The sequence below is a fragment of the Diadema setosum genome, chromosome 8, assembly GCF_964275005.1.
Source record: "Diadema setosum chromosome 8, eeDiaSeto1, whole genome shotgun sequence".
In the NCBI taxonomy this organism is placed as follows: domain Eukaryota; kingdom Metazoa; phylum Echinodermata; class Echinoidea; order Diadematoida; family Diadematidae; genus Diadema; species Diadema setosum.
The window spans coordinates 8,815,362-8,830,312 of NC_092692.1; the positions used below are offsets into that span (position 1 = coordinate 8,815,362).

General features: G+C 35.3%; 1 protein-coding gene across 1 annotated transcript in view; it reads left to right on the forward strand.

The window, feature by feature from the left end:
• LOC140231790 (uncharacterized) overlaps positions 1 to 14,951 on the forward strand; it is a 176,157-nt gene that overhangs the window by 118,124 nt on the left and 43,082 nt on the right. The window contains exons 44-45 of the mRNA XM_072311946.1: positions 4,561 to 4,917; positions 11,662 to 11,757. Coding sequence (XP_072168047.1) covers positions 4,561 to 4,917; positions 11,662 to 11,757 — 453 coding nt within the window. The remainder of the gene's footprint in view (positions 1 to 4,560; positions 4,918 to 11,661; positions 11,758 to 14,951) is intronic.

The window sequence follows — 14,951 nt, forward strand, 5'->3', positions numbered from 1 at the left end:
ATAAAGTTTATACGTGTTCTTATGCTACAGTCACACACGGCAGGATTTCGAACCGGGTCCATAAGGAATTAAAACCGTATCGACTCGGTTCGAGCGGTAGAGACCCGCATTGACCCGCGTCGTAACCCGTGTCAATTCCTGATGGATTCCGGGGGCTACGATACGGTGGTGAAAATTTTTTGGTCATTGGATATTCGAATTGACCCCGTTCGAACCGCATTGACTCGCATCGACCCGCTGCAACCCGCATCGTAAAACCGTATGGACCCTTGCCTTATACCGCGTTGCCTTCATGCAACGGATGACAAGGTTTACATCCGGGTCGGTATGGGTCGAAGTGGGTTGACATGGGTCAATAGGGGTCGAAAAGGATTCAGTTAAGGATTAAAAGCGGATTTTTATACGGTTCGGTACGGTTCAATACGGGGATCTACGGGTCGAACCGGGTCGATACGGTTTTAATTCCTTATGGACCCCGCCGGTTCGAAATCCGGCCGTGTGTGACTAGAGCATAAATTACCCTCCGTTCCGGGACTAATCCGGCTCATTTTCACCCGGATGAAACCCGTTCTGTTACCCGGCCGTGTGTGACTGTAGCATTAATGTGCAAACCACTGGGACAACATTTAATCAAAATCACAGAAAGAATTTGAGGAAGATAGTATGTCATTTCGCAACACAGATAGACTATCACCTTAATTGTGAACCCCCAAAACTGTTGCGTGATATCTGGAACAATCTACGTGGTCCACTAAAACAATGAACTTAACTTTTTCCTCTTTCTTATCGAAATATGTTTCCAGCTAATATATTTGTCTTTGATTTATTATGTACTTCAGTTCACTTCTGTTAAGTTCGATTTTATTTCTGCTTTTTTTTCCCAATAATCATGTATGAAAAAAAAATGACAACACGTGTATCTAACAACAGAATAGAAAAAAAAAACAATATTACATTCATAGTATCATAATCACAATCTTTAAAGTATAATCATAACAATTGGATCAAAGGAATCAACGATACACTTGTTTCTGAATAAAGAGGAAGAATTAAAAAAAAAATGCGGGAGCCTGCCGTCTGTAAGCACATGCTTGATGGTGATGGCAGCCTCAGAATCTCAAAAAGGAAATAAGAAACATGGTAATATATAAACAAAATGGGCAATGACTAATTGAAATGCTTTGTGCTAAGTTTGTCCGCAAGGGGACACCAGTGGGGAAAAGAAAGGAAAAAGAAAAAGAAAACATGTTCATAGCTGTGAGTAAAGTGCATTAAGTGCGATGAAATGTGCTTTTATTATTATTGCAGATCAATTAGAACGAATTATATGGATGTGAGAGGTCGTATGATTACTAATACCTCTGATCATGTGTATTAAGTGGTTGTGAGCATGCACGTATTTATGTTAAGTGTGTTTGTGTGTGTGTGCCTCATGTGTGTATATGTGTGTATGCACACGTATTCTGCGTGTGGGTTGATACATACTGAGTAGTTTGAAAATTTGAAGAAAACCCTCGTTCGTTTATTATGAATTAAATGATTATATTTTATAGCAGCCAATATATGAATGATTTCAAAGGGAAATCAACTTAACGAATCAAGATTTAAAAGAGAAAAAATCTATTTCATCTCTTTTAATATGCATGGTATTTTGAAATAAGATATTTCTTAGAAAGTGCCTTAAAGGAATTTAGGAACATAACTTCAAGTAATCCGGTAAAGCGTTCCATTCATCCGGTCCGTGATGCCTGATTGACTTTGAGCTTACATAAGTTTGGGATTATTTAAATGATAATATGGTGAATGGCTTGTCGGATAATTATGAATATTTGAATGTACATTATACATATCTTGAAACGAAGACGGGAGTTGATTGGACATATATTTAAACATAAATATACCTGTTTATAAACACCGTAAAATGTGAATAGTATTTAGATGGTTGAATAATGGTTCTGTATGAGACAAATAATTGTTAGTGATTATACGAATCGCTCGTTTTTTAATTAATAATAAGTGGTTTATTTTTGATGTGCTGCAATTCTCCAAACGAAAACTAATTAATTATATGAAATCAAAAGATATCTTTCAGTATTAAAGAAGATCTTTCATCTTGTAAAGTATTCAAATATTTCTGGATACAGATCTTTGTATGTTAGAAATATGCTAATATGCTAATGGTAAGTCCAAGAATATTTGGCTTTTTTTTTTTTTCTAGAAAGAGGATGTCCATCAATGCATATATTACAATTTCCCTGGCGCTTGTTTACCATTCTAAAATGAATATAATTTGTTCTATTAATATTGAGTGATAATCTATTTGATTTAACCCTAACTAGGCCGGGCTATTTAGGTAGATGATAGAGCCGGGGGGGGGGGGGTCCATCAATGAATATATTACAATTTCCCTGGCGCTTGTTTACCATTCTAAAATGAATATAATTTGTTCTATTAATATTGAATGATAATTTATTTGATTTAACCCTAACTGGGCCGGGCTATTTAGGTAGATGATAGAGCCGGGGGGGGGGGGGGGCTCCCCCCCCCCCAGATCTCGGCCGTCGACAGCGCGATCGCGACGAAAATTGGCATGCACATTGCCTATGACGTAATCTAAAGTACCATGAAGTTAATTAAAAATATATATCATTATGTTAAATTTTGCTAATTTATGCATAATGATGCATGAAATCAGGCAATTAGGTATAAATCACAAAATAAAGCTCAAAACAGGCACATTTTTTGTTTAAATATTCTTTTTAGTGTCCTTAGCAAATGTAAGAGAAAAATCGTGCAATCAGAAAAAAAAAAATCGTAAATATTTTATAGTTTTTTGAATTTCTTAAGTATTTCTTTATTTTTACGACTTTATGTTTTTTTTGTTTTACGATGAAATTTGTCCGCGACATTGTTCCGAACAAGAAAATATGTTATCAATTGATTTTAATCAATAAAACCACAAAATAATCATGCTTTGATGAAATTTGCCTGTACACACAGATTGCATTGAAATTGTACACGAATTCACGTTTTTGAACATTTTATTTTTGGTCTGACATGCACGTATGTATCTATGCGCAACTTCGGAACCACGCGCCCGTTCATCGCAAATTTGATATCAAAAGATGCGGGAGACTCGAAAGAAAAAATTCATGAAACGTCGGGCCGATTTTTTTTTTTCGCGTTAGCGAGACATTGCGCGAAACGTCAAGGGGCCTAGTTAGGGTTAAACCATTCGGAAATTTTAATCAGTTCATAAATTAATTGGTTGGTTAGAGTTTCTAAATTTTTGTGAGAATGAAGAACTATTTTCTTATTTTTTTCCCCTTTTCTTCAGGTCTTGGTAGGCCCTGAACCATAACAAAATGCTATCCGATTTCTTCCATTCTCTCCCGTTCTTTTCTTTGTTTATGAGTTTTGCAGGGACATTTATTTGCATATTGCACCTTTCAGTCAAGAGCATACCTTATGCCTAAAATATGCGTATTAGCATTCACACTCTCTTGCACTGTCACCTGCACACACAACGCACTGTCACTTGCACATACCTACACTTCTATCTACCAGTAGTCAATGGTGCTGCGTTTTCCTCTTCTCCTCCTTCTTTTTTAAAGCACCCTGTCACTTTTTTTTCTAGGAAACGTGTTTGGTAAACAACGGTAAGGTTAAGAGTTTTATGTGTAGGTTTATTGGTGAATACAGTATGCTTTTAAAGATGATACTTTGATTCATATGTTATGACAGACTGATGTTATGGAATTGACAATTCTTGTATTGATTTGTATAATCATGCTCTTTTTTTTTAGATGCAGCCACTTTGTTGTCATTTGTTATTGTAAGTGGAAGAAGAAAGTGCATAAATAAAGCAAACAAAACAATTCCACAATTATGTAGTCTGAGAAGTATGTTCCTGTTTTATTGTACTTTTATTATAAAAGGCACGCAGATATAGCCATGGATCTAAACAGTTTCATGATATACCTATAAGAAGGTGATACTTGACTTGACTGTGTATTGACTGTGAACACATTTTCACGTATTTGACGTGCCTAATTAGTTAAGCGCAAGAATCTTTGCCATTAAAGGGGCATTCCGGACGATTTTCATAATTTCACATCATGTAGTACATAAATCAACAGCTTCATGTATAGATTTGTAGAATTTATTGTGGTTCTTGAGCAGAGAAACAATACTTTGAAAAGCCTTAAACAAATTACACTGAACAAAGCTGATGACATAGGAGCCTCACATATCTCAGAAATGTAGCAGTGTCATTCCATTACAATACCACATGCTTGCAAGCTCACCTGTGTGTAATCTATGCATGCCTTCTTCTTTTGTGCTGCTTCCTTGAGCCACATCTCATGCATTCTTATGGTGAGGCTGCCATGTCATCATCCTTGTTCATTGCAATTTGTTATAAACTTCGAAAACATTCTTATTTTTCATCCCAATCATTATAAATCCTGAAACTCTGTACCCAGTATAACTAATTTATATATGTTCAAATGTAAAAATTTGAAAATCATCCGGAGGTCTCCTTTAATATTGTACATGCAGATTCTTTGCTTTCACCCGGAATGCGCCTTTATCTGCCCTCGCACAACTACCCCAACGACTATCCGCTCAACGCATATGTGCTTTGGACATTCCAGTATGGAGGCGGCGAGAACGAACTTGGAATCTTTCAAATATTCTTTGGCCTTGTAGAACTTGGAAGCAAGGATTTTCTCACTGTGGGTGTAGGTTGGGACCCAAATGTTGTTAAACAGATCGTCGTGCGGTTCAGCAACTACTACAGAGGTAACCCCACTCCTCGTATGATACAATCTAAAGATATGTATGTGGAATTCAAAGCGGACGACATTTCAGTGGACTCAGGCTTTCAACTTGAACTGGCTGTCTACAATATATCAGGTAAATATGAGGTTATATACCGCTCTGAGGAAATGAAGATATGAGTGCATGAACAGAGAACATCACAAACGAAACCTATTGGATAAATGACGAATTTGACAATCGTTAAATTATCTGCCCATTTTGGCAAAGATAGGCCTACTTCACATTTGTGTGTGTGTGACAGCGCATCAGAAGTTTTTGATTTCCTGTACAGAAACGATTTCTGCGTAGGCCTATGCAGGTAGATTGGTCAATTTGACACATTTTCGACTACTCTGTATTCCATTTGTATATGTATAAATTGAATATGTACATAGATATATGTAAAAATCATATATTTTTATATATATGAAGAGTTTGTTCGCAAAAAAACGATGAGTCCATTTTTGAAAATTTTGAAGTTTGGTCTCTGTCATAAAGTACAATATAATTCCTTTTAAATGATATATTGGTTACTACATATAAAGGTACATTGTTGAAGTTATGGTCAAAAACTGAGAAGCAATTTTTTTTTATTATTCTCTATATTTTTCTTGACCTTTAATCGAAAATATCTCCATTTGGCAAATATGGACTTATCGGTTTTTGCGAACAAACTCGTCATATATATATATATATATAGCTATATAATATGTATGTATATGTAGCTTTCAACCAAAAGGTGCTAAATCCATAATTTTCAATGGATTTAGCTCTGGATTTTGCAAGTTCTTCATATATATATGTATATATGTATATATATATATATACATATATATATATATATATATATGTATATATACCTATAATGCAAGAGAGGTCACCCCTGACCGAGGCATACGCGATGTCTCATTGTGAAGCACTGCGAAAGAAATCAAGATTGAGGCGGACGTACAATAGCTCTCTACTTTTCCTTTAAATAACGTTTTCGGCCCGTCATGGCCTTAATAGTCAGGATCTACCAAGCAAAATTATTGCAATAAAAGTCTAGGTGGCAAAATATGGCATAATACAGTATGTCCCCAAAAAAATTACAACGGGGCCCTCCGCAATGATATCTTTAAAAATAGTGAATCAATCTAAATACAAATTCAGGGTATGAAACTATAACTCATTGCCCACATCTTACAGAAAATCCCATTCGATTTGCCTGAGTGGTCAAAGAGAAATTAGGAATTTTGTAGAGGATGTCGGGAATCTCTTCTGTCCAAATTCTGTCTATTATTCACACGCAAGAGCATTGACTTGCTAAAATTGGAAGAATCAGACTCATGACATGTTTTACAACAATCCACATTTCTCTGTGACCGCTTAACCGAATTGAATGGGGTTTTCTGCAAAATAGAGCTAAGATGTTATCTTTCAAGACCTTGAAGTAGCACTTAGACAGGTCGATGACATTGGGTGTTATCGATTCGGAAAATCTAACTGTATTTTTTGCGGCGACTTACTGCAGTATGTCCCCTTATGGAAAGAACACAGTTTTACCACACTATGTAACACAGTTTGCAACAAAGTGTGGCACACAGTGTTGTGGCACACAGTGTCGAACACAGTGTTGAACACAATGTGTAACACAGTGTCGAACACATGTGTTTAATATGTGTTTAATATGTGATTTTGGGACATGTGGTAACACTGTGTATTTACCACAGTGTGAAACAGAGCGTCACCACACTGTGCAACATAACGGTACCACATGGTCCAAAACACATATTGAATACACTGTGTATCAAACCACAGTCTCACACACTGTGACAACAGGGTTATAACCACACAGTCCATTACACTGTGGTAGTCACCACATAATCCACCACAGTATGGTGTTCACTACATAGTCCACCACACTATGGTATTCACCACATAGTCTACTACACTGTGGCAGTCACCACATAGTCCACCACACTATGGTAGTCACCACATAGTCTACCACACTGTGGCAATCACCACATAGTCCACCACAGTACATTGTGGTAGTGACCACATGGTCATCAGGTGTATCGATACATAATAATGTTACCACATAGTAGTCATCAGGTGTATCAATATTTGTAATGCATGAAGGTACGGTTACTGACTAGATAACACTGTTATTGAATATGAAATTACCTTTTCATAACAACATTTATGACATTGGGTATAACATAACATTATTAGACAATAGTTCAAAGGAAATCCCATCATAAATACTTCGAATATAGAAGTATTATATGAATTTTCTAAAATTTAGGTTGCTTTTAATGAATATTCATGAGCTATGCAAAAATCTGTACCACAGGAATACCACAGGGATACCACAGTGTTACCACAGGAATACCACAGGAATACCACAGAAATACCACATGAAGTATCACATGCTGTACCTCAGCACTCCCACTTAATAGGTAATACTGTAGGAGTATAGGATAGGTTAAGTACTGCTTAAATCAATTGTCATAATTCACAGCATAACTCACCTATTTATGAGATTCTGGAATATGCGTTTTGTTTTGTTTTTGCTTTGTTTTTTATTCCAGTTGGTACTACTGTGTGGTACTGCTGCGTGGTATTGTCCTGTGATAGTCATGTGGCATAGCATGTCAAGGAAAAAAAACCCACAAGAATATCCTGTGACATTTTTCTGTAATTAAAGTGTACAAGAAAGCAGTTGTAAACACAGTTTGTATCCATGCTACTGAATATTCTCGGCACACTACCAGAAGAAATAAAGTGTACAAGTAACAGGCAATGAAGTGGCATTTGTACATGGTTTTGTGGTTTTGGAAGATGATAGTGATGCCTTTGCTGTCATTAAGTATGTAGAGCATGATGGCCCATTTGTAAAGAATAGGAGAACCATGCTGATGCTGGACACATCAGAGTAGTGAAACGTGTGACCAATAGATTATATGTAATACCTCCTCAGCTGGTGAAATCATAGGAAAGCATGTGATTTATGAGAGAAACAGGGAAGTTATAACATGTCGGTTTTTGTTCTCTTTCCACAACTACAGATACCCCTAGTATTATATCATTTCTAGTGTTTGATGTTATGCATCCGTAAACAGTATTAACACAACATTAAATGCATGATTTATCCATCTGAAGGATGGATAAATGACATGTATAGGTCATATTCTCACATTAAATGAATCTGTTGTTCCATGCCTGTATTTGAAATTTAAAAGATATCAACTGAAATTAGAAAAATAAATAAGTATTGAACATTTGCAACTACCGTGTACTTAAATTGTGTTGTATATTGCCCAGCTATAAGTTATTGGTTTATTACTTCACTGGATAATAAGACCAGATAAGTTGCTTTACAAACTCAATAAAAATCTCTGGTAATTTGATACATACATGTACATTTATTAATAAACTACAATACTTGAATCCTTTGACCATACTGGTAAAATGCTCTCCCCCCCCCCCCCCAACAAAACCAGAAATAGCCTGGTTTTATAAGGATTAACATGTCATGTGGTAGTAAAAGATCTGAAATCCCATACTGACAATACTATAGCAAAGTTCAATATACACCACAATGTGGTAAACATGATGTGTGTCAAAGTACTAGATGTTTAAAAAGATAGTTTACGCTTTTGATTGTGAATAACTGAAAACCCATGAAAATATAACTTTCCACAAATTTACACAGTAGGTAGCTAATATAGGCATACAATTTTGTTGCATGCTGTTTCCTGCAATATTTTGAAACAGTACACAACAAAATTGTGCGTTATTCAGCGGCTACCTACTGTGTAAATTTGAGGGAAGTTAATTTCATTATTTTTTTAGTTATTCAAAAAAAAAATGGAGTGTTTTTCCTAAACATCTAGTATGCGGATATTATTGTGTTAAATCAATGATCTGAAATCCCACTGTGTAACAAGATTATGGAAACAGGAGTACACATATTTCTATATATACCACACTGTGTGTTCAGTATGCCAAGTATGTGGAGATGATGTAGGTGAATGATCTGAAACCCACAAAGTGACAACACCGAGCACAGCGTTTACACATAGTTCAATATATACCACACTGTGGTAAGCACAAGTCACAGTGTCCGGTATGCCAAGTCTGTGTGGATTATGTGGTAATTGAATGATCTGAAATCCCACAGTGTGGCAACACTATCAACACAGAGTGTACACATAGTTAAAAATGTACCACACTGTGTCAAACATGATTCACAATGTGTTCAGTATGTCATCTATGTGGGGATTATGTGGTAAACCACTTAAACTGAAATACCAGACTGTGGTAGCATTATGAACCAGGGTTTACACATAGTTCCATACATACCACACTGTGGTATATGTGTACCACTCTGTGTTCAGTATGCCAATAATGTGGTACACTATGTGATCTCAAATCCCACACCGTGACAACGCTGTGACCACATGGTTATCACATTGTTTACACATAGTTAACTATGTGAACACACTGTCGTAACACTATACCACACTGTGGTATATGTGTGCCACTCTGTGTTCGGTATGCCAGTTATGTGGTACACTATGTGATCTCAAATACCACACTGTGACAACGCTGTGACCACATGGTTAACACATTGTTTACACATAGTCAACTATGTGAACACACTGTGGTAACACTGTGTTTGTTCCATAAGGGTCCCCCCAAAATTACAATCAGATTTTCGCATTGATAACACCCAATATGATTAATTCTTTTAAATGCTACTTCAGGGTCTTAAGTATAACATTTTAGATCTATTTTGCAGAAAACCCCATTCAATTTGGCTAAGCAGTCACAGAGAAATGTGGATTGTTGTAAAACATGTCATGAGTCTGATTCTTCCAATTTTAGCAATTCATTGCTCTTGTGTGTGAATAATAGACAGAATTTGGACAGAAGAGATTCCCGACATCCTCTACAAAATTCCTCATTTCTCTTTGACCACTGAAGCAAATCGAATGGTGTTTTCTGTAAGATGTGGGCAATGAGTTATAGTTTCATACCCTGAATTTGTATTTAGATTGATTCACTATTTTTAAAGATATCATTGCGGAGGGCCCCGTTGTATTTTTTTTTTTTGGGGGGGGGGGACATACTGTATATTAGGTGCAATGCAATATACCCCAGTGCAATATTATGCTCTTTTATGACATGATTATATTATGATATGAAATATAAGATTCGCACAAATCGATAACATACGAAACATTAAAAATAAACCAAAATACAAACTTGATATAAGATTATTTCGCCATCAAAATTTTGTTGTGCATCATACATAATGGATTCAATTCTGTATCTGACTTTCGAGGTACAAGGATCACATTTTACCATGATTTTAAACCTGAAATATACAATAACATGTGTGTTGCTGTATAGGTCAGCACGTAGTATTAGGATAGTAATTTTCATGAGAGTATTGTAATTTTGACTGCGTATATCCCAAAACCAACCTGTAAAAGTCGCAAGCCCTCATTTCATGCAATCACTTTTAAAAAGGTGAAATGGGTCAGCCGAATCAGTTTCATTTTTTTTTGGTATTTTCCGAAAAAGCAATTCCTCTTCTACATTAACCTTAAGTTCGGGATTGTAAAACAATTTGAGAGATTGTGTTTTTATCAGTTTTTGTAGGACACCCTTTTGTAGAAGTGTGCTTTGGTATGTCGTAGAGGCTCCATGTAATTTGTCAAAACCCTATAAATCTCAAATTTAATTGTAAGAAATTTTTGAAGATGCACCTCCTTTGAAAAGTTGGTATCAGTCGTGGATAGAATGTGTAAGTAGATTCAATTTGAACTTAATCTGATTATCGGTTTATTTTGCATCCTGGGCCCTGTTTTATGAGGAGTTAGAATTGATTATATAGTTGATTTCAACTGTAAGTCTATGGCAGCCTGTGTTGTAAGGAAATTTAAAATCGATTTTATATTTTGATAAAACGGGGCCCTGGATTCTGTTTTTGTCCCAATTATTGCGACTTGAACTTGAATAGACCCTCAACATTTTAGCCTCTTTTTTCAGTACACACTTTTCCAGAGTGTTAACTTTTTTTTTCATTTGTAGGGATTGCGTTTAAATTAGGGAAAGATTGAAAAAGAGCAGATTCTATGCTTTGAAATGATGTATAACTCATTGTAAACGGACTGCCAAACTTATCTATAATAAAATGAAGAGAGATAACACATTCTGCTCTGTGCAATAAATGGAGCAAAATAAGATAAGATGAAAATATCTGTTGCAACTACGTGTATAATGAAGGAGTTATGAAAGCTGGAAATTTTCACGGTTAATGAGCACCCTCTATTGATAACTAGTCCATGTTGTACCAACTTAAAATGCCGCAGCATTATCAATGCTTTCAATAGTTATCAGAGTTGAAAGTAGGGAGCAGGTATAAAACGATTTTATAACATATAAATTGCCGCCTCTCAGACATGCCTAATCATTCCAAACTATTATACAAAATTGTGATCTAATTCCTTACCAAAATCCAAAACCAAAAACACACACGCAATTTCAAATTTGTTTTATGATCCCAAATATTTTCATTTTTGAAGCGCCATGAGCACTGAAAAGTGGACCTGTGCGCTATACAAGTAGCCACTATTATTATTATTATTATTATTATTATTATTATTATTATTTTGTTTTTGTTGTTGGTTTACTGATGCGTAGTCACATTTTTTTATCAAGCCAATGTACATTATACGTGCGTGTATTTCTATATGTATTGGTCATGACTTCCAATTTTTCAATGACTTCAGCTCCACATGATTCCTACCATCCTCCACTCATCATGCCACATGTCCTCATCCCTAGATTCTTTCTCCTGCGAAGATTCACTTGTTTTGGATAATTCTGCCGTTTGTGATGGCAACGTTAACTGTGATGACGGCACAGATGAGATGGACTGCGGTAAGTTAAACACGAGATCTTCAGAAACTAGCTACCCTCCCACCCCAAGACCACCTCCCACAGACTTCCCTCTCGAATGAAGATGAAATGTTAAATATACAAGTGGGAGTAAAGGGACTTATTTCAAAATTTTCTTCCCCTCTTCCAGCAAAGAAATACAAGAAGCACACCAAAAGACACAAGGAGCTAGAAATGTCGCTATGGCAACTGATAAGCCTCCGCCATATTTTAAGGTTCTTGTAATAGGTATAGACTGTATCTTGACAATGTGAGAAGACAGTTTGACATTCGAGTAATTGAAAAAAAAATTACATGCTTGTCAACAACGTGTTGAGAGTTTACTCCCTTGAACTCGGTCTCATTTGAATGTATGGCTATTGTTTAAAGAGCAAGTATTCGGGAATTTGAACATCTTCTCTTGACCTTTTACCATGTCCTTTGATGTATATATGAATATTATATATAGATATTGCTGTCATGATCATTTGAAAAAGAGAGAGAGAGAGAAAAAAAGAATAACAAATCAGAAAACAGATGCCAACAAACTTCAAGCAAGTTTTCAAAAGAGTTGATAATTTCATATCATCCATTCTTCTTTTTCATTCCATGTGCTACTGCGTGGACAACTCAGAAATCCGAATTGTTTTTGATATAATTCTTTTTTCATTACTTCAGTTGAAATAAAAAAACACAAGCAGTCATTTTATTTTCAAAACAGATTTATAAGAGAACACAATGAAAGACTTGGTGTTTGTAAAGCGTTAACACCATGGACAGTTCGTCTCCTTATAAACCCATGAGGGGATGGAAATAGACAGCAAAATATATAGTTGATTTTTTAAGTTGGCATATTGGTACACTTTGCTTCTTTACAGCACTTTCATGTTGCACATCACAGGGGCTACATGCTATTATCTTAAAGGCATAGTTTACCATTTGCAGATGAAACAAAAACCCAGCATTAGTGCTTTAAACTATATAGTTCTAAATGCGAGTTAGGGATAGAAACAACCACTGTAAAAATGAATCCGTATAATCGATGTTAAGTATTGTTAAATACACAAAATGTGAACAATAATTATAATTAGAATACTTCCAGATTAAACCGTCTACAGTTACGGTTTACTGAGAAAAATACTGATATCTACTTATATTTTAGGCTTTATTGCAAAAATGTTATATGGTAGGTCGTTTTGTGATACAACAGACCTACACATGCATCAAATGTGATATCTTGAACATTTTTAAAATCATTGCTCCCAAAGGTAAACTGGACCTTTAATGCTAATCTTCAGCGATCTTGTAAAAATGAAACCACATACACACAAGAAAAGACTTGAACTACAATCCCTGTAGTCCAGGAGAAATTGTTAGACCTGTACAAAAGCAATATTCTTTTTTTAGTTTTGCTTTGCTTTGTTTTGCTTTGTGTTTTGCTTTGGTTGATTCGTGTTCTACAAGGGTATCGAAGTACATTTAGCTAAGTTGGCGCAAAGGCAACCTTGGGAATTTTTCTTAGGAGGGGGGGGGGTAGCCTCATCAGTATAATCATGTGATTAGCATGCTCATTAAAGATATGTAATATAAAGCCCATATAAATCCAGGAAACCTAAAAGCACGAGAAAAAACAATTTTATACAGCGTTCTATAACGAAAAATCAATTCATAAACATATTGAGCTAATTTGCTTAGATGTATTCCAGAAGAGGGCACATATACCACGTGTAACGTATATGACCTGGAAAAGTTGTTTACGTTCAATTTTGTTGTTGTTCTACATTCGTGTTTTAGAAGAGCACTGAAGTAAAGTAAGCTTGGTTGCCATGTTGGTAATCTTAGGGAAGTGTGATCAGTAGCCTATGTAGCATATCTAGCTATTACAGTTATGGTGTTAATCTTAATCCAGAAGCCTGAAAACTCAGATGAGTATTCGAGGTCTTTCATGATGAAAGATTACATGTATAACTTTAGTTTGTATTCTTAAATAATGCAAATGTGATAACAAGAAATTTAAGAATAAAGAGATGGGCATAATGCATAAATATCCATACGAAAATAGCAAAGTAGACGGAACCATACACGAATGAATTACAAAATACAGTCACGGTTTATTGAGAATAGTAACACTGTCCTCCTTATTTTTTCTATGTCACTTAGTATAATCGATGTTAAGTATTGTTAAACATACAAAATGCATACATGCTCAGTAAGGCATTATTGCAAAATGTTTATATGCTAGGATATTTTGTGATACAACTGACCTACACACATTATCAAATGTGATAAGTGCAACATTTGTGCGGGTTTTTTTAATCACTGCTCCCAATGGTGAACAATATAATAACAAATTTTCCCCAAGGCTATACCCATTTGAAAGATAAATGTACAAAACAAACAAACAAACACAAAGAAGGAAACGTATTGATTTTTTTTTTTTTTAATTCGGGATAATGGGTCACAATACATTTTTTGACATATGCTCTTTGGGTCATCATGCCCATAATCTTGCAATTACATTTTTTTCTTCAAGTCAGAACCGGTGATATAAATGGATTCCTTGTTACAGAAACCAATGAAAAGGTTTTGTGATCTTTGTTTTTTAAGCCGCCTGCAATAAGAGTGATAACGTATATCTTAGTTAGGTTAATGAAGATAATTGCCCTAGGCTGAAATGGTAGTAACCAGGCCTGATCTACTTAATATCCATCTGAAATACAAATCATCAACACCCCTCACCCCTAAAAAAGATATTGAAAAACTTCCCAAGGTCACATACATTGTATCTGGTCATAGAATACCCACCAAAAGTTATATTTCCTGTATTCTTAGGGTTTGTGCATTTTCGTACTTCAACAACAAATTACACGTTGCGTTTATTAGTTGAATATGCTAAAAAGGCTCATAAAAATAATTGATTAAGGCTGTCAAGGTGGCTACTAAACATAGTTTAGAGGCACATATAAACGTGTTTATATGGAAAGTAGCATATATGTCAATTATCGTATTTCAGGGTTTGCAGTTGTAAAAAATATAAATGGAATTATCATAATGAAAAAAAAACTCTTAGAAAGTCATATTACCCCTGTTTTCAGGCTTTCTGGATTAAACTTGACAATATCATACAAATGCGCATGTGCTAATAAGATCATGATGCTAATTAGATTACAAAAAAAAGTTAGCCAAGGATACCAAAA